The sequence below is a fragment of the Gopherus flavomarginatus genome, chromosome 2, assembly GCF_025201925.1.
Source record: "Gopherus flavomarginatus isolate rGopFla2 chromosome 2, rGopFla2.mat.asm, whole genome shotgun sequence".
NCBI classification, from domain to species: Eukaryota; Metazoa; Chordata; order Testudines; family Testudinidae; genus Gopherus; species Gopherus flavomarginatus.
The window spans coordinates 61,687,152-61,707,718 of NC_066618.1; the positions used below are offsets into that span (position 1 = coordinate 61,687,152).

At 41.6% G+C, this 20,567-nt stretch overlaps 1 protein-coding gene across 1 annotated transcript in view; it reads left to right on the top strand.

The window, feature by feature from the left end:
* The window catches only part of DNAH11 (dynein axonemal heavy chain 11), a 299,093-nt gene that overhangs the window by 4,713 nt on the left and 273,813 nt on the right, over positions 1–20,567 (top strand). Inside the window, exons 3-5 of the mRNA XM_050938580.1 lie at positions 12,911–13,107; positions 16,044–16,233; positions 18,031–18,130. Coding sequence (XP_050794537.1) covers positions 12,911–13,107; positions 16,044–16,233; positions 18,031–18,130 — 487 coding nt within the window. The remainder of the gene's footprint in view (positions 1–12,910; positions 13,108–16,043; positions 16,234–18,030; positions 18,131–20,567) is intronic.

Consider the following 20,567-nt stretch of genomic DNA (forward strand, 5'->3'; position numbering starts at 1 on the left):
AAATTGTACTTAAAATATTTCATATGTTAATCACTGCTTCTCCTGGCAGTCAGTTAACATGCTCACATGTGGTCAAATTCTGGTCTGAGTTACAGTAGTATAAATTCACTGAATTAAATCAAGTTACTTTGGATTTACACCACTGTTACTCAAGGCAGAATTTGGCCCTTAGTAAGAAAATAGCTCATTCAGAATACAAAAACTTAAAATTCCTGGTAAGCATTAGAAAAACAGGACTTTGGGAATTTAAATATGAAAATGAACAAAGTAGAAATGAGTATATTTATTAATACTTCTCCTAAAATATTCCCTTTGCATGATTCCTTTTCAATGTTATAAATGTAATTTAATTTTCAAATTCTTTGATTAATTAGGAATATAATCAAATGTATTTCAGTAAGGTGAAAAATATGTGCAATTAAGATGTAGTAATCCAAAAATAATTAAAAAAATAAATAGTGATAGATGCTAAGACTAGATGGGCACTGTAGATTTTCACTATGTTGGCCAGTGACTTTGTTGACCTTGAATTGGTCATTATTTTGGAGTGGCCATCTCTTTTGGGAGGAAGTTATTATCTTGGGGCCAGTGGAAACAAGCTGGTTAAGAGCAAAAGAGGTAATAGAACTTTAGCAAACTTACACTGAAAAGATAAAGGATGAAATTCTGGCCCCATTGAAGTCAGTAGGAGATCTCTCATTGACTTCAATGAGGCAGGGTTTCACACATTTTGTTGGGAATCCATTTTTTATAGAGGCTGGCAAAGTCAATTGCTGGTGTGTGGGTTGTTGTTTAGTTCATGGAGAGACGGAGTGAGGGCCACAAACTGTAATGAAAAGAAGGGAGAAGTTTGCTGCTGATGAGATCAAGGATACATTCACTACATGGATGTCTTAATTCCAAATTCCACATTTCCTTGGGAGCCTATTCGCTTTTGTGAAAGCTGATGTATTTGGTTTGGCTATGTATTCAATTTGTTCAGATGTATTTTAGAATTAAAAATTAATTACCTTTTTCCTTTTTTTTGTTGTTATAGAGGGTGTACAGCAACAAACACACATTTGGAGTTTAGTTGTAACAAATCATACTGATAGTGCCACTCTAGCTGTTTACCTGACTAATACATTCTGCAGAAATCAACTGAGAATTTCACAACAGTAGGACCTGTTCAAATATTTGATATAAAGATCTTGTGTAACCTGGGACAACTCACGTGTTGCTGATTATCTACATTAGAGGGCATGTCAAAGACTTCAGCAAACACTGAAAACAGAAATGCAGTTAAACCTTTTCAAAAGTAGTAAAAGGATGGATGGGAAACTGGAAGGTCAGACATTTTAAAAGCAGCTTCATTATATATGTTTAGTATACAAACAAGAAATTTCATTAAGAATTCCTTATGTTCTCATTTAAAAAGTTGTTCACAATATGCAATAAAATTTCATACTGCAAGGGAGTATTCAACAAAAATAAGAAAATGAAAAATCAAACAGCTTGCTCCTTTTCACTTTCCCTTCTAAACAAAATCAAGCCATAGCAGTTTCCTTAAATCTGAAAAGGTTAGAGTAGCCTTCTTAATAAAGTCTAACTCCAACTCATCCTTCATATCCCTTTTAACACACATCTGTTCCAAGGCACAAACCTTTGAAGAAAGATATGTGCAAATTCTGAGATCATCAACCGTGCTGGGAATGGGTGCCAGATTCCTGTAACCATATGCTGAGGCTTAAAAAGGAATTCCCAAAGGAGATTAGTGTCAAGAGAGCTGCAGGGAGGCTCTTCTGTGAGAGAACCATGCTGATGGGTCACCAGGGCCAGCCAGGAAGGAGGACTGGGGAGATCTGCTTCTGAAAGAAGAGGGACCTTTGAACTCAGAGATTGGGATATGGACCCTGGACTTCAGAAAAGCAGACTTTGACTCCATCAGGGAACTGATGGGCAGGATCCCCTCGGAGGCTAATATGAGAGGGGAAAGGAGTTCAGGAGAGCTGGCTGTATTTTAAAGAAGGCTTACTGAGGGCAAAGGTACAAACCATCCCAATGTGTAGAAAGAATAACAAATATGGCAGGTGACCAGCTTGGCTTAACAGAGAAATTTTCAGTGAGCTTAAACACACAAAGGAAGCTTACAAGAAGTGGAAACTTGGACAGATGACTAGGGAGGAGTATAAAATGCTGCTTGAGCATGCAGGGGTGTAATCAGGAAGACTAAAGCACAGTTGGAGTTGCAGTTAACAAGGGATATGAAGGGTAACGAGAAGGGTTTCTACAGGTATGTTAGCAACAAGAAAAAAGTCAGGGAAAGTGTGGGACACTTACTGAATGCGGGAGGCAACCTAGCGACAGATGATGTGGAAGAAGCTGGAGTACTCAATGCTTATTTTGCCTTGGTCTTCACAGACAAGGTCAGCTTCCAGACTGCTACACTGGGCAGCACAGTATGGGGGGTGGGGGTGGGGAGGTGAGCAGCCCTCAATGGTGAAAGAACAGGTTAAGGACTATTTAGAAAAGCTGGACATGCACAAGTCCATGGGGCCGTATCTAATGAATCCAGGAGTGCTGAGGGAGTGGGCTGATGTGATTGCAGAGCCATTGACCATTATCTTTGAAAACTCATGGTGATCGGGCACAGTCCCAGACGATTGGAAAAGGCAAATATAGTGCCCATCTTTAAAAAAGGGAAGAAGTCCCACAGTATTCTTGCCAGCAAGTTAAAGTATGGATTGGATGAATGGACTATAAGGTGGTGTCATGAACATACGGCTAAGGGTAGCCTAAAATCCCTCCTTTACCTGTAAAGGGTTAAGAAGCTCAAATAACCTGGTTGGCACCTGACCAAAAGGACCAATAAGGGGAGAAGATACTTTCAAATCTGTGGGCGAAGGTTTTTGCTTTGTGCTCTGTGTGGTGGTCTCTCTGAGACAGAGAGAGACCAAGCAAGTTATACAGCTCCTACTGAAATGACACATCTAATATTACAGAAAAAGTAAGTAATAGCAAAGAGATGTGTTAGATTATCTTTTGTTTTAGCTTGTGAATTTTTCCTATCCTCAGAGGGAGGTTTATTCCTGTTTTTTTGTAACTTTAAAGTTTTGCCTTGAGGGGAATCATCTGTTTTAAATCTTATTACCCTGTAAATTACCTTCTATCCTGATTTTACAGAGATGCTTCTTTTACTCTTTTCTTTATAATAAAATTCTGTTTTTAAGAATCTGATTGGGTTTTTAGGACACTAAAAACCGTAAGGATCTGGTCTGTGGTCACCTTGGTTACCTATTTGGTTGGTATATTATTCTCAAGCCTCCCTAGGAAAGGGGGTGAAGGGACTTGCGGGGGGGGGGATATTTTGGGGAAACAGGAACTCCAAGTGGTGCTTTTCCTGAATCTTTGTCTAACTCATTTGGTGGGGACAGCGATACCATCCCAGGGCAAGAAATTGGTGCCTTGAGGAAGTTTTTAACCGAAGATGGTGGAGTATAAGCTCAGGGGGTCTTTCATGCAGGTCCCCACATCTGAACCCCAGAGTTCAGAGTGGGGAGGGAACCCTGACAGATGGATAGAAAGCTGGCTAGATTGTCAGGCTCAGCAGGTAGTGATCAACGGCTCGATGTCTAGCAGGCAGCCAGTATCAAGCGGAGTGCCTCAAGGGTTGGTCCTGGGGCTAGTTTTGTTCAACATCTTAATTATCTGGATGATGGGATGGATTGCACCCTCAGCAAGTTTGTGGATGACACTTAAACTGGGGGGAGAGGTAGATATGCTGGAGAGTAGGAATAGGGTCCAGAGTGACCTGGACAAATTGGAGGACTGGGACAAAAGAAATCGGATGAGTCCTGCACTTAAGATGGAAGAATCCCATGCACTGCTACAGGTTGGGGTCCGACTGGCTAAGCGGCAGTTCTGCAGAAAAGGACCTGGGAATTACAGTGGACGAGAAGCTGGATATCTATCAACAGTGAGCTCTTGCTGCGAAGAAGGCTAACAGTATATTGGGCTGCATGGCACTGTAACTAGGTTGCATCCAGTTAGTGTTGTAGCAAAAATCCCAGAGACCAGACAATTCTGGTGCTTGTAGTTTGCCAGTTGCTAATCTGTGGTTGGAAAAGGATATAGCAACTCTGTCTGATCAGGGTGATACCCTAGCGAGGGCACAAGGAGAGCATGAAGGTGATTTAATTGTGTTACTTACTGACAGTTTGACAACTTGTAGCAAGAAGGAAAAGATTCCTGAGCTTGTGTGTGGCAAAGGAAAGGAGAATGCTTCTAACCTTTTATCTAGTAAGTCTATGAGTTTGCCTGAAAGGGGAGTGTGTAGGCATCTGCCTGATGGGCCAGAGGTAATTCTGGACGTAAGTGAGACTCACAAAGGATCTGTTGTTGCTCATGAAAGTGTTCATTTAGAGCAAGCCCTAGGTGAAGAGAGTAAGGGCAGAATTTCTGTGATTGGGGAGGGGAGGGGAGGGAAGAGGGAATTGCTGCTTAGAGAAGCTCCTGGGGAAAGGAACCCTTGTGGTAATCTGTGCAAGCAGTTTACTGCACCTGAAGGTTGTGAAAGTGATATAATCAGGAAAGTTTCAGTTCCTAACAGCCAGAAATTTTCTGTTGTGAATGGATCCATTGACTTTCCTTTTGAAAGATCCAGTGTGGATAGCTTAAAGAAGGTCTCAGATGGAGTAAGAGCTGTTAAGAAAGTTGAGCAGCCCTATGACCAAGTGGCTGTGTGTGGCCAACTTGTTGGGAAGGTTGTTGAAAGGAATGTCTCCATTCTGATTCTTTCAGTGAGCAGTCTGTGCTTCAGGGTCTGAGGACAGACTTGGTTACTGATGCTTCAAAGCAGAATAGTTTTATGGCTGAATGCTTGAGGATGCAGGGGAGATCAAGCAAACTCTCACCCTCAGACTCTTTGGATTTGTGTGGTATCTCTGTAAGACAGAGTCAAGCCTTGGAATTGGTAGCAGCTGAAAATCTAAAAGCTACTGTCTGTGTTGATGCTAATTACCTGGCTGTCAGGGAAAAGAGACTTGCTAATAGCTGTTAGCAAAGAGAGCCCACCCCACCATCCAGGGTATGTCTACACTACAGGATTATTCTGATTTTACATAAACCGGTTTTGTAAAACAGATTGTATAAAGTCGAGTGCACATGGCTACACAAAGCACAATAATTCGGCTGTGTGCGTCCATGTACCAAGGCTAGCGTCGATTTCTGGAGCGTTGTACTGTGGGTAGCTATCCCGTAGCTATCCCATAGTTCCGGCAGTCTCCTCCGCCCATTGGAATTCTGGGTTGAGATCCCAATGCATGATGGTGCAAAAACAGTGTCGCGGGTGATTCTGGGTAAATGTCGTCACTCAATCCTTCCTCCATGAAAGCAACAGTAGACAATCATTTCGCACCCCTTTTCCCTGGATTGCCCTGGCAGAGGCCATAGCATGGCAACCATGGAGCCCATTTTGCCTTTTGTCACTGTCATAGTATGTGTACTGGATGCTGCTGACAGATGTGGTACTGCAGTGCTACAGAGCAGCATTCATTTGCCTTTGCAAGGTAGCAGAGACGGTTACCATCCCTATTGCACTGTCTGCCATTGTAAACTGGCGATGAGATGAGGGTTATCAGTCACTCTGTACTGTCTGCTGCTGTCATGTCCTGGCTGGCCTCGCTGAGGTCGCCCGGGGGCACATGGACAAAAATGGGAATGACTCCCTGGGTCATTCCCTTCTTTATGTTTTGTCTAAAAAGAGTCAGTCCTGCCTAGAATATGGGGCAAGTGTATTAGAGAACCAGAGAGCACAGCCACTCTGGGTCAGAGCCCCAGAGATCCTGCAGAAATGATGAACTGCATGCCATTCTCGGGGGTGCCCTTGCAACAACCCCACCTGTTGCTTCCCTCCTCCCCTAACCCTCCTGGGCTACTGTGGCAGTGTCCTCCCATTTGTGTGATTGAAATAATAAAGAATGCAGGAATAAGAAACACTGACTTTTTAGTGAGATAAAATGAGGGGGAGGAAGCCTCCAGCTGCTATGATAGTCCAGGCAGGACATTAAATGGTGGCACGAGGAGAGGAGCCCAGCCTCCTGCTGCTATGATAGTCCAGGCAGTACAGAATCTTTTCTTTACACATGAAAGGGAGAGGGGTGGAGCTCAGCCCCCAGTTGCTATGATGACGATTACCAGCCGTTCTGTACCATCTGCTGGGAATGACTGGGAGTCATTCCTATTTTTACCCAGGCGCCCGCGCCGACCTCACCGAGGCCAGCCAGGAGCACTCACGGGCTGATGATGACGATGGATAGCAGTCATATTGTACCGTCTGCCACAGGGGAGGGGAGGGGAGAGGATGCTGCTGTTCAGTGCCGCAGCACCACGTCTACCAGCAGCATACAGTAGATATATGGTGACATTGAAAAAAGTCAAGAAACGATGTTTTCCCTTTTCTTTCATGGGGGGAGGGGTGTAAATTGACGACATATACCCTGAACCACCCCGGACAATGCGTTTGACCCTACAGGCATTGGGAGCTCAGCCAAGAAAGCAAATGCTTTTTGGAGACTGTGGGGACTGTGGGATAGCTGGAGTCCTCAGTCCCCCCTCCCTCCTTCCATGAGTGTCCATTTGATTTTTTGGCTTTCCGTTATGCTTGTCACACAGCACTGTGCTGTGGCCTCTGTCTATCAAAGCTTGGAGATTTTTTCAAATGCTTTCGCATTTTGTCTTCTGTAACGGAGCTCTGATAGAACAGATTTGTCTCCCCATACAGCGATCAGATCCAGTATCTCCCGTATGGTCCATGCTGGAGCTCTTTTTGGATTTGAGACTGCATCGCCACCCGTGCTCATCAGAGCTCCACGCTGGGCAAACAGGAAATGAAATTCAAAACTTTGCGGGGCTTTTCCCTGTCTACCCGGCCAGTGCATCCGAGTTCAGATCACTTTCCAGAGCGGTCACAATGGTGCACTGTGGGATTCCGCCCGGAGGCCAATACCGTCAATTTGCGGCCACATTAACCCTAATCCGACATGGCAATACCGATTTCAGCGCTACTCCTCTCGTTGGGGAGGAGTACAGAAACCAGTTAAAGAGCCCTTTATATTGATATAAAGGGCCTCGTTGTGTGGACGGGTGCAGGGTTAAATCAGTTTAACACTGATTAATTCGGTTTAAACATGTAGTGTAGACCAGGCCCCAGTGAATTCTGTTAAGCAAGAGAAATCAGGGTCTGATCCTTCAGGACAGAGAAGAAAGAGAGAACTTAACCTGTGGCTTCCCTTTGCAAAATTAACCCTAAAATGCCCAAACTCCAATGGTATTGGGCCAAAGGTGTGGCATGACAAACATGATTGTAGATGGGCACTTGCAATACATTTGTTTTTATTGCTAATGGTGATTTTTGTAACTAATGTGTTGCTATTAACAAGAACTGTAAGAATGTACAATGTGCCTAATCTTTTGGAAAATCCCTTGAACATGTTGAAAGAAATACATGAGATCACACTTTAGGTTAAAACACCTTGCTATATTGTTATTTCACAGTTAATGCCTGTAAACAGTATTAGAACTTTTCACTGGGGAAAAGACATTCCAGACCTAGTGTGCTGTATGAAAAGGGAAGCTGAGGCACATTACCATATTGTTTTCATGGCTAAATGCCAAGATTCCTGTACTATGAACAACATTAATATCTACGTTGATTTGATGTTAATTGGGTTCCAAACATTTGCCAAAGCTTGTATGGATAAAGTAGCTGTGTTCTTTAGCTCTTGGCAAGATCACATGAGACGTACAGAAACCATGCTGCAAGAGCAAATCCAGTCCACTATTGTTCTAACCAAGTTTTACCTTGAGTTTGTAAAGAGATTAATCATGTTATTGCACATGACTTTGATAAACTATTTCTGTTATACACTGGTATGGCTTCTAACCCAACACTAGCTGTAGTGAGACAGGCCCAAGGATGGGGAGCTCTTGGGAAGCGGTCAGTGACAGGGCCGGCTTTAGGAAGTGCGGGGCCCAATTCGAACATTTTCGGTGGGGCCCTGGTAGGGATGACTTTTTAAAAAAAAAAAAAAAAAAAAAAAAAAGGGAAAAAAAGCCTTTCATTTCTTTCATGTATTATTAATGGTGTGGCCAGCAGTGTGTATGGGGCTGGCTGGCTTTGGGCAGGGCCGCAGGGGTTGACTAGAAACAGGGCAGGGGGGTTGACAGGGGCTGGCTGTGGGCACGGGGTGCAGAGCTGGCCACAGGCAGGGAGTGCAGCTGAGGCAGCTGGAGCCCCAGCCCTTTAAATAGCCCCCGAGCTCCCTGCTACACCAGGGCTTTGGGGGCTATTTAAAGGGCCTGGGGCTCCCCAGCTTCTACCCCGCCCTGGACCTTTTTAAATAGCTGCAGGAGCCCTGGGGAATGCATGGGGGTGGCAGGGCTCCGGCAGCTATTTAAAGGACCAGGGTGGCAGAGGCAGCTGGAGCCCTGGCCCTTTAAATAGCCCCCAGAGCCCCCCACTATCCCAGGGCTCTGGAGGCTATTTAAAGGGCCCAGAGCTCCAGCCGGGAGAGCCATGCTCCGGCCGGGGCTCCAGCCTGCGCTTTGGTCAAGAGAGCGGGACCATGGAAGACCCCGGAGCAGATCGCAGCCAGGGAGCTGGGGTAAGTGGTGGATTTTTTAAATAATTAAAAAGGTGCCTAAAGCGTGGGGCCTTCTTAAGTGCGGGGCCCGATTCCTGGGAATCGGGCAAATCAGCCTAAAGTCAGCCCTGATCAATGATGTTTGTGTGATCCCTTCCTGCATCAATTTTACATTGGGAGTGTGATGTTATTGACCATATAGAACATGGTTGCAACTAAGGTGCTGTAGTGGCACCAAATCTTATGTAAAGGGGGTCATATAAGGTATCTTAGACCAGGTTATGGGTTGCTGGTTATGATTATGCTGTCTGTATGTATGTATTTATCATTTTGTAGTTGAAGTTATGAGTATTGGCTCCGCACTTTCAGTATTTCAAATTTGTGCTGTGCTTCTGGGTGATATCCCAGACAAGTTGGTGTTAGCCCTGCCTAGCCTGCTTGATGGCCCATTAAGGACCATCAGCTATACAACTGACCCCTTGAGAGAAGGCAGATATGCCTTGTAACTCAAAAAAGTATGCAGGAACTTGCCATGTAATTTTCCACTGTAAGAACAAAAAGGTGTTCTTACACCTGGAAAAGACTATAAAAGGCTGATGCCTCATCTCTATCTTGTCTTCAATCCTACTTCTTACCTTTGGAGGGACTTTGCTACAAATGGAAGCTCTACACAAAGGACTGAATGACCCATCCCAGCTGGGGATGTACTCCAGAGACTTAGAATAAACTTCAGGTTCAAATCATCACTGCTACAAGCCTGAACCAAGAGCTTTGCCATTCTTGTATGTAATTGATTCCATTTAACCAATTCTAGCTCTCATCTCTACCTTTTTCCTTTTATGAATAAATCTTTAGATTTTAGATTCTAAAGGATTGGCAACAGTGTGATTTGTGGGTAAGATCTGATTTGTATATTGACCTGGGTCTGGGGCTTGATTCTTTGGGATTGAGAGAACCTTTTTCCTTTATTAGAGTGTTGGTTTTCATAACCGTTCATCCCCAGGACGAGTGGCACTGGTGGTGACACTGGGAAACTGGAGTGTCTAAGGGAATTGCTTGTGTGACTTGTGGTTAGCCAGTGGGGTGAGACCAAAGTCCTCTTTGTCTGGCTGGTTTGGTTTGCCTTAGAGGTGGAAAAACCCCAGCCTTGGGCTGTAACTGCCCTGTTTTAAGCAATTTGTCCTGAATTGGCACTCTCAGTTGGGTCCTGCCAGAACCGCATTGTTACACCCTCTTCTACATATAACAAAATAAATGAGACCTCAATGTCCTATCACTGTGGAGTATCAAAGCAAAATACTTGTTTACCAGAGCTTACCTCTCCTGCTTCATGAGTGCCAGAGCCGGAGTCCTGGGACTGGCTAGAACCCTCTGGAGTTGTCGCATGTCCCACATCCTCCTTCAACTCCACTTCCTTATCCAGCACTTTTCTCCTGCGGGTCGACTCCACTGGCTGCTGCCTCCAGTCTTCCCGAAGTGTCCACGGGGCTCTTGGTGGTGGTGAGGTCACTGCCAAGGATGGTGTGCAGCTCCTCGTGGAAGTGGCATGTCTTTGACACTGCACCAGAGTGATGGTTGCCCTCCCGGGCCTTCTGGTACACTTGCCTCAGCTCCTTGATCTTATGGCACTGGTGTGTGCCCCTTTCATGTCCCTTCTCCTGCATGCCATGAGCCATCTGGCTATAGATATCAAAGTTCCTACAACTTGAACAAAGTTGTGACTGCATAGCCTCCTATCCCCCAGACCCAGCAGATCCAACAGCTATGGTGTACTCCACGTGGGAGCGCATCTGTTGTAGAAAGCTGGCATGGTCAGCTGGGAAGATGCTGTGCGAACAATCCACACTGAGGACATGGAGGGGAATTTACAAAAATCCCTGGGCCTTTTAACTGGGAAGAGGTGCATGCCTGTGTACCTATAGGGCAGCAGAGTTCAAACTGCTAACCAGAGCAGTCATGATGGGCATTGTGGGACACTTCCAGGAGGCCAATTAGGGCAATATAAGCAAGTGCACTGTCTACACTGACACCCTGTCACTCTAACTACCTCGCAAAAAGCTCTGTCACCCGTCCACATGGTTTTATTTTGTCAGCGTAGCAGGGGAGTTAAGTCTGCAGGTGGACTATTCTTGTGTGTACACCTCCACTGTTTTGTTGATGAAAGCTGACGTTTGTCAACAAAACTGTGTAGTGTAGACAAGATCTAAGAGAGATGGGACCTGAAGCTTGAAACCAAAGATAAATGGAAAGCCCTAAGGGAAGGAGGGTCTTGAGCCTGGAAGAGCCAGGAGAATGTTATTTATTTTGTAAAGATTTAACAAATTAGATCCCAAGCGGAAGAATGCTAGTTAATAAACACAAACACACTCGCTCCTGGGTGCATGAGAGCCCTGAAGATTCAAGGAGGCTGTGTAGTTGTAGAAACTGTACCTTACCTGGCTCATCTTTTCACCCACATAGGAAGTTCACTGTTGCACAGAAGCAGTTGGAACTGCATCACAGAATAAAGAGGATCTTTTTCTTTTCACTTTTCTCTTCTCTGCTTTTTTAATTCTGTTTATTAACAGATCCATTCTTTGATAACAGAAATCATATAAAACTTGTTTTACAACTTAGAGAGAAACTTAGTATATACACAATTAATAATTGGCCTTGTTGAAGGGGTTTCTCTCGTCCTTAGTTTAAGAACTTTCTTTGAATACTATCAGGTTTGTTGATGGGTGACAGTCATCTTTTAGTGAACTCCAATAACTTCCACCAGACTTCTAAGTAGTTATCGTTTTAAGAGGATCTCTTTCACACAACTGGGGACCACAGTGATTACTGAACAACAAAGAGGGGACTGAGGTGCAGTGATTGCAGTGCCATTTTGTGGGGTGGCATGCTCTGGGTATGCTTTGTGCCACATCCTCTCGTAACATACACTTTACCATGATGCCTATAGAACACTACAGAACAACTGACAGTAGAAAGGCAGGTGAGGCGCTCAGGCCACTGTTCATCTGTCTCTGACACAACAACTAGAATCAAGGTTTATAACTACAAATTTTGCACTCAGTCTATGCAAAAACATGATTATACTGTATTACTGTTTTCCCTGTCCTTCACCCTTCATTTCATCTCCCTGTTGTGCCTTGTTTTAAACAAATGCCCCTAATCCTACAAGGAGTGCTGCACAGGTAGAAGTCAGTGGGGCTCTGTATGAGTTGTTTGTAGCATTTGAGCCTAAGATGGTGAGCTCATTGTTTGTTTTATGGCTGTACAATATTCAGCCTAATGGGGCCCTAACCTGACTGGGATCTACGTGCACTAATGTAATAAAAACAATCCTAAAAAAGGTCCCTATGTGACACTGGTATGCAGATTTAATGTACTTATTCACGGTTTAGACCTGATTCATAAAGCATTTAAGCAGGAGCTATGTTCTACCCACATTTGGCAAAGTGCTTAAGCACATGCCTAATTGTAAACTTCAGTGAGCAATAATCACATGCTTAAAGTTAAGCATGTGCTTAAGTGCTTCAAAAATACAGTGATATGCACTATAGAGAAGGTAGCTAGGAGTTAGGAAATGTTTTATTTATATGAAGGAATTAAAGGGTTTAAAATTAAATGTTTTGAACATGCAGTATTCAGTCGCAGACAAAACTACACATTTGCCCTAATGGAAAAAAATAATTTTACAAAGGCTTATTATAGAAGGGTATTTTTACTCAAAGAGATTACTCTAAATATAAAATTGAACCTGACAAGACAATTTAATTATATTTAGGGATTACTCATTATTTGTTTGTCTATTAAACCCAGATACTTGGGGACTGGGATGTTGATGATAATTTTGTGCCCTCTGATGGGAAAGGTTGGATGCAGAGACCTGGCTATTTATTTCTCTCCCTCTTTTTTCCTATTTTTTGTGGGGAAAAGGTGGAGGAGAAATAACAAAAGTAGTATAGTTCATGGTTTCTGAAAAAGAACCTCAATGTTGGGCTCAGTTGATTTGGAGGGAGTGTAAATACATATTGATATTCTTTTTGTGCACAACGCAATTGGGATAGGTTTGAACATGTGTATATCAACAGGAAAAGTATATATTAAACATCAGAAAGTTGACTTTGGTTTAAGTAATCATTTGTTTGTGACATATGCTTTGTTTCTGACATATGCTTTAGTTTTGGTGTGTATTTGTTGTTCCACTCAGGATTTAAAGAAGCAGTATGTTGTGAAGTATCACTGAAAAACTTTAAACATTTAACTGATTTGTAACCCTTCTTTCTCTGCTCTGGCTCCAGGTTTTAGTACCCGTTCTTTCCAATAAGAAAAACCATGGATCCTGGCCACATTTTGTTTCACAAGATATGGAACGTCATGTGGAAATTTTGAAAAATAAGGTGCATGTTATGAAAGGAATGATGTCAGGAAGAACCCTTCTTCCTATTCCAACAGTTGCAGCAAGGGCTGACTTGCATCAGATGTGCACTGAAAATAAGTAAGAAACACACAACACATACAGTACAACTAAGAGCCACTGCACCTGATGGTCTTTCGGCCACAGAAATTTAAACTGATATTAGTTGCATTAGTGAAATAAACGTATCAGTAAATGTTAACAGTATCCCTTATGATATTGAATTTGGAACACTTTGGTTATAATATCACTCCCATGAATATTTTAAAGAGTGTCCCAAATTATGTTTCCTCAAAATGCCAACAGAGATTTTTACAAAATAACTAAATTAAACATTGAAATTGCTCTCTGGCATATGAGATGCTACGTAGAATGTATCCTCAAGGGCTTGTCTTCTAGCAGTGGCTAGTTAACTGCAAGAGCAAGCCAAAAGTTGTTTGTGTATTCACCAGAATCTCTCTGTGGAAATTTATAGCCTCATGGTATGAAATATGGCTAGTTATTTTTTGGATTAAATTTTTGAATGTACTGCCAATAGCTACTACTTCCTCTTTGTGGCTCAGATCCAGAAGAGTGCTTGCATACTAGCTTAATTTCAATCACATGAATAATCTTATTGCCTTCAGTGGAACTATTCAAGCGCTTTAAAAGTTAAGCAGGTGCTTAAGTGCTCTGCTGGACTGCAGCCTGTTCTCTCGCTCCCCTTCCATGTTCCCCTCTCTCTTTTCCACTTACTATGTATTTGTCTTTCACTCTTAGTGCTCTTCATTCAACATGACTTCAGTGGCTGTTTCAATGGGAGCAGCAGTGATTGGTTGAATGTTCTAATTTGCAGGGCTGGTGTCATGCACAAGGATTAAGAGGGGTTTAATTTTAAGACTGCTTTTCATGGAATTATGTATATATAGTGAGGACAGTAACAGTAAAATACTACTTGAGAGAAGGAAAAATATTTAAATAGTGATATAATCCCTGAGAAGAATAATTGCCCAACAAATGTAGTTTTTATATCCCTTGGGTAATATTTTACAATGCTACTGTTTGAAATACTAGATGCTATTTGTTTTATTATGCTCAATTGTTATTACATAAAAGTAGATGTGTTTGTTTTAAAGGGATGTGTGTGCTACATTGCTCAGGTTATTTCTTTTATTTCTAAGAACTCAATGTATCACAATATATGCACTGATTTATTCTCTAATATTTAGCAGCCATAATGCTACATTATTTTAGATCACCTGCTGCTGTTTCTACCAGTGTTAAGAAAATAGAAAAATGCGATATAATGGTGCCTTTTGTCATCATTTACCTGAATCTTTCTGATGTTAATTGGAGGGACTGAAATATGGGACGAGATTCTCAGCAGTTTAAAATAGTAGAGCTCCACTGCAGTCAATGAAGCTATGACAGTTTACACCAGCAGAGGGTCTGCCCCGATCTATTATTATATTTAGACATGGTGGTTGTTTTAAATTCTGGAAGATGTATATTTAGACGTCCGGGAAAGTCCATCCTTTTTGATATCATCCTTTGAGCAAGTAGTGGTCATTGCGGTTTCAATAAACAGTATTAAAGCACCATAAATTTACATGGCAATGACACATTCCAGCCCCGAAGAGCTTACAATTTAAATAAGACAAGCACGTGACAAGAGTTCAGGACAGGCTGTCTGCACAGATTATTGATGAGGGATTACTCAGAAGGATAGGATTTATTCTTATTGTTACGTGTGGGGCCTCACTCGGATCGAAGCCCCTCTGTGCTAAGTGGAGAGAGAAGAGAAAGGACTTGGTGAGTGAGGAACGGGGAGTGTTCCAGCAGCATGATGTAAGCATGAAGCCCCAAATGGGAAAATGAGCTGCAGAGTGGAATAAGGTGAAAGGACTGGGAAGGAGAATGGAGAGAAACTAGATTTAAATTTGAGGTTGCAGGGCAAGATTATGTAGAGCCTTGCATATGAGGACCATCTTCTTGAATTTAATGTATTAAGAGATAGCAAGACAACAGGAGCAGTGTGGTGTGAGAAGGGCAGTGGGAGAAGATGATGACTTCATGCAGGTATTTTAGACACAGAAGAGGACAGGAGAGGTGAAAGCCTGGGGTCCCAGACAGAAAGGAGAAAGTTAGGGCTTATCTACACACAAACCTGCACTGAAATAACTAAATATGTTTAAATTAACAACTCTTGTTAATACTGGCTTTTTAACCCCTTAAATGATATTGAAATAAACACACAAATTTTTTAATAAAGAATATCCACACACAGACTTGCACTGAAACAACAAAAGCTGTGAATTTTTAAGCTATTTTAGTTATTTCTGTACAAGATCATGTGTAGACCTGCTGATATCTCATAGTCAGAGATAGATGCACACCCTAATATTCTGTAAATATAATTTACTTCAGCTTTGCTTGCACCCTTCCTTATCTTTATGGGCCCTGAAACATATATTGTAGCAAACAAACTATCAGGCTGGAATTTACTAGAAAGAATGCATGTTAGGAAATGTTAAAGAATAATCATAGGAAGTGAATTTTGAACTCGTAAATGTTGAATACTTGGACTGGAAACCTGAGTGTAACTTATAATCATCCAGTCAAGAAATGGGAACAATATCATGTGACTTGGGACCAGTAAACTAAACAACAAAACTTGGATTTTGAATACTAAACACTCACAAACCAAGAATTATTCATGGGGAGTATTTGGCCAATATCTTTGAACAGTGTATAGATCTGAGGAAAGTTGTAATCTGTTTACTGACGGTCAGTAAACTCTTTTATTCTTTCCTCATAAATCAATCCTTTCGGCTCGCTGATCGTTCAGTTGTAGTGGTTTGAATTTGTCTTTCTGGTGATGTGTTGGCCAGCACTGGACTCGGTGGTCTAGGTATTCACACTAAAGTGTTCATGATAAAGTGTAAAGAGAAGGATAAGGACACCTATTGCCACACCACCGCCCTGGAACACCACCTGTAATTCAGCAAAAACACTGATAATTTTTTTCTATTTTTCAGACAATATCCATATGCTAGGACCATGCTGCATGCAATTGAATCTATGGTTATTAAATGGTCGCATCAGATACGTGACATATTAAAAAGGGATTCTGTTCAACCTCTTCTGCAAGGCCTCCATTCAGATCCCCAAACTGAGCTCAACTTCTGGAAGACGAGAAAAGATAATTTGTTGTGCATATATGATCAAGTACGTATTTGCAGATATTCAGCAGATGTTGAGGGAAGCCCTGTATGGCTGTCTTATTTTTGCATGCAAATTGAGCCACTGGTTTCCATGTTTCAAATAACCTGCATAGAAAATGGGCACAGCTGAAGACCTGGATTTCTGATTTATCTGGCTCCATAGATATGTCCAAACAAAATGGAGTTAAGGATGGGTGATGCTGTAAATAACAGGAAGTGATAGTTGGTGATGAAGGACTACATGGCAGTGGGGAACTGTCTGGATCCCTTAATTGTTCATTTCTAAATTATCTAACGTGTGTGTGTGTGTGTATGTGTGTGTTGTCAAGAAAGAATTTCTTGTAGTGGCTAGCCAAACTCCACTGAAACACACCTTCAAACTAAATTCATTAAATGAGCTTTTTGTTTAGGAATTACCCTGTTTATTTGGTTGGTGTTTTTCAAAAAATGATCAACAGAAGTTTAGAACAGGTGGTTGTGTAAGATCTGGAGGAGGGGAAATGCATTCCAGCATTTTCATGCCCTGAGTCCGCTGCATCCCTCTCTGTCTTCCCCTGTTCCCTTTTATGTCCTGCCTCCCCCCAGATCAACTTCCTCCATGCTCTTTGAAAATAATAAAAATAAAAAATTGGGAGGAGGTGGCATAGGTGGTGGCGGGGGCGAGGGCACACACAACTTTCTGAACCCACAGCTTGTTTTAGCTAATCCTTTGAAAAACAAACAAACAAAACTTTAGTTATTTTGCATCAACCCTTCCTACTAGGAAAAAAACTTCAATAAATGTGCTTTATCTCCCTTTCATTTGTTCCCCATCCCTCTAATTCATGTTTAGGCTTTCCTCTACTCTGTATCTTTCTGAGGTACTCTTACTATGCCTCTTTCAGTCTATATCTTTGCACTCTCTCCACCCAAAACAATACCATCAAAATAAATATACGACTAGGCATTTTCCCTCACAGGTCCAGTAAAATAAAATTGGAGTTCCTAGGCAAGCCATTTTAGAGACATATGAAGAGCCAGAAAATAATAAGGAAAACTTTCAAAACTTGAATAACAAAGAAAAAAAATTAAAACATCACGGTCGAACCTGTGCAGGGGATTTAACTACACATGTTCCATTAATTTTAAGATGCGTATGGCTAACTTCCCTGTGCCAATTTGAAAATCTCAGTCCAGAGCTTTAGAAAACTTTTCCTATGTCTCTCCCCCAGAAAATGCTACATAAGGGGAAAGATTTATTTCTGAAGAAATTTGGGCTTGAAAATCAGGCTTATAATGGGAAAGTATCTTCAACCTTAGCTATGGAATGGAGGCTGCTTCTTCAAAATACTGACTTGTTAAAATAGATATTACAAGTTCTCCAGCTGTGTTTTTTGTTAAAACTTTGTGCAGCTATTAAAATTATTTACATTTTAAATATGAAATATTGTTTGGAGGTGGAAAACACATGTTACCATCCTCTTTTTAATTCTGTATTTCCACTATCCTGGTTATTAGCAGTGCTCCAGTATAAATTGGATAAACATGAGCATAGAGAGCCTGACCCATTACCCACTGAAGTCAATGGGAGTTTTTCCATTAGGCCTGATCCAATGTCCGTGGAAATCAATGTGCATATACAGTACTTGAGATATTTAAAAAAAAAAACAACAACTTTGTGTGAAGTCCTGACTCCATTGAAGTTGGCAGTAAAACTTTTGATTTCACTCTCTATATCCAAGTAGGCAACATACTCCACTTTGTGACAGAAATGTTCTTAAATTTAATTTGGTCTGAAAATTTTTGTTTGTTATGATTCTAGCTTCAGTCTCCTGTTGTTCAAAAAATGGTTACGATCTTAAAAGCCAAAGAGAGCAGCTATTATCCTACTTCTCAGAGCATTTTGAAGGACGTAGAAGATGGTAAGGGTAGCTTGATATTTTATCTACCTTTTTATGTTTGTGTTATAGAATAATCTATAATACTGTTTGCAATAACACTATAATTATGCCACTGCTAAGCTGTATCTGTTCTGGAGGAGCATGTACACATTAAATCAAACCACTTTGTATTTAGACTTTGCTCATTATTTACTTTTGTAAAGTTTATGTGGATGCTTTTCTTTCCATAAAAATCAGGGAGAGATATAGCACTAATTAAATAAATTTGTGTGTGTGTGTTTCTAAACAATATTTTGAGTCTTCACATGTACTATATCTGTTGTTATGCAGACTTTATTGCTAACATGAATAACTGTGCACTTAGTATATTAGCCTAATATTCCTTTATTATTAGTTTGTATTTTATATACATCAAATGAAGTTTCAATGAAATAATAAAAATGCCTTTTATTCTTATAGTGCCATTTATCTTATGAGTTGTTAGCTTAGTAAGCAATAATATTTAGCTGTTACATAATACTTCTCATTAGTAATTCTCAAAGTGCTTTACAATGGAGGTAAATATTGTTAGCCTCATTTTACAGACAAGAAAATGAGACTCAAGGAGGTGAAGTGACTTGCTCAAGGTCATCCAGCAGCCAAGTGGCTGAGCCAGGATTAGAATCCAGGTCTCGTGAGACCCAGTTCAGTGTGCTCTCCACTAGGTCATACTGTCCCAGTTTAGCCTCATATCCCTGTTAAGCAGGTAAATTACGCTGGCTTTATGGATGGGTCTCTTTCTCTCTCCTACGCAGATGTCAGTGCTTGATGTCCAGGTTCCATAACCAGATAATACCTCCTATATCAAGGGAGGCTAGGTGTTGTAAACTGCCATCTAGATGCCACTCTTCTGCCTCACGACTAGTTATCTGCTATGCTGCTCCACAGTCACAGTATGGGGAGGAAAGCAGGCCGAACCAATGTATGGTTGCAGCAATTCTGTTTGAGACAGAGAGTAGCCTAGTAAGCCTGGTCTAGGATCTTTGATCAAGGGGACAAGGAGACAGGTGCAGTGATGAATTCCTGAATTTACTTTTAGTCTTTCCCATCGATGCTTCCACACTGTAAGGATGTAGTTTTCAGCTTGCTAGTGGTGCTGACTGTCCATGCACGCTAAAGGGCCAGTAGCATTCTTGTCCAGGAGTGTTTGAACTGTTGTAGCAAACAGATGTCGAGAGATCAGCCATGGTGTCACACCCCAGACCACAGAAATGGGATTCCTCTCCTGAAAACAAGCAGACCTTTGAGTTGGCTCAGAGTGTTTGTTCTCTATCTGAGAAGGAGGCATCAGTCAACCAGAGATGTAATCTGTCTTCATCTGTCTTGGCTTTCCAGGCAGACTTAACAGTAATGGCTTCTTGTTAAAGATCTGGCAGAGCTGTGTGTACTAGTACATGCAAATTAAAGGTTTGTGTATAGTTCAAACAGCCACTAATAATACAAGTGGTTGAATTCAACTCCATGTTGACAAGCTGAGTGTGGTGGCTGTGCCCCCAGACGGCAGAGCAGTATTCTGCTGGAGCAAACACCAAGGCCCGTACAGATGTATGAAGGACCAAAGGATCTGTGCCCCAGGAGGTTCCTCACAGTTTTCATATCAAGGCAGTACAGGAAGAGAACTTCATTTTCAGCTGTTACTGGCCTTACCTGCATATCAGGCTATGTTGGAGTTTTACTCACAAGTATGTGACAACTGAATGGAATGACAATGGCTGTTCTTGGATATGAATCTAGATGGGTTGATTGGCAAGAAGATTGTTTAGATGGAAGGTAGTTGCCACTTTCTTGGTTTCATTGAGAATTAGTCTTCATTGCTGGAAGTAAGTTGTCAAAGTATCCATGTCTTGGCTGAGAGTGCCTTCAATTTGTGGAATCTGTTTCCAGTGTCAGCAATGTAGATGTCATCAGCATACGCATACTTCTTGGCCTGCATTTCAAAAAGGTCATATGTGTATATATTGAACAAAAGGGGAGCCCAAACTGACCCTTGTGGAAGACCATTGTGGAGACATTTAAAGTGACTGACTTTCTCCCCAACTTGCAGGAGGAAGCTTCGGTTGCTAATCATACCTTGGATGAACCTCATCATCAGCCTACAAGGACTACAGTAGAATCTCAGAGTTACAAACGCCTCAGAAAAGGAGGTTGTTCATAATTCTGAAATGTTCGTAACTCTGAACAAAACATTATAGTTGTCCTTTCAAAAGTTTACAACTGAACATTGACTTAATACAGCTTTGAAACTTTACTATGCAGAAGAAAAATGCTGCTTTTAACCATCTTAATTTAAATGAAACAAGTACAGAAACAATTTCCTTATCTTCTCAAATCTTTTTTTTTAAACCTTCCCTCTTTAGTAGTTTATATTTAACAAAGTACTGTACAGTATTTGCTTTTTGTTTTTTTGTCTCTGCTGCTG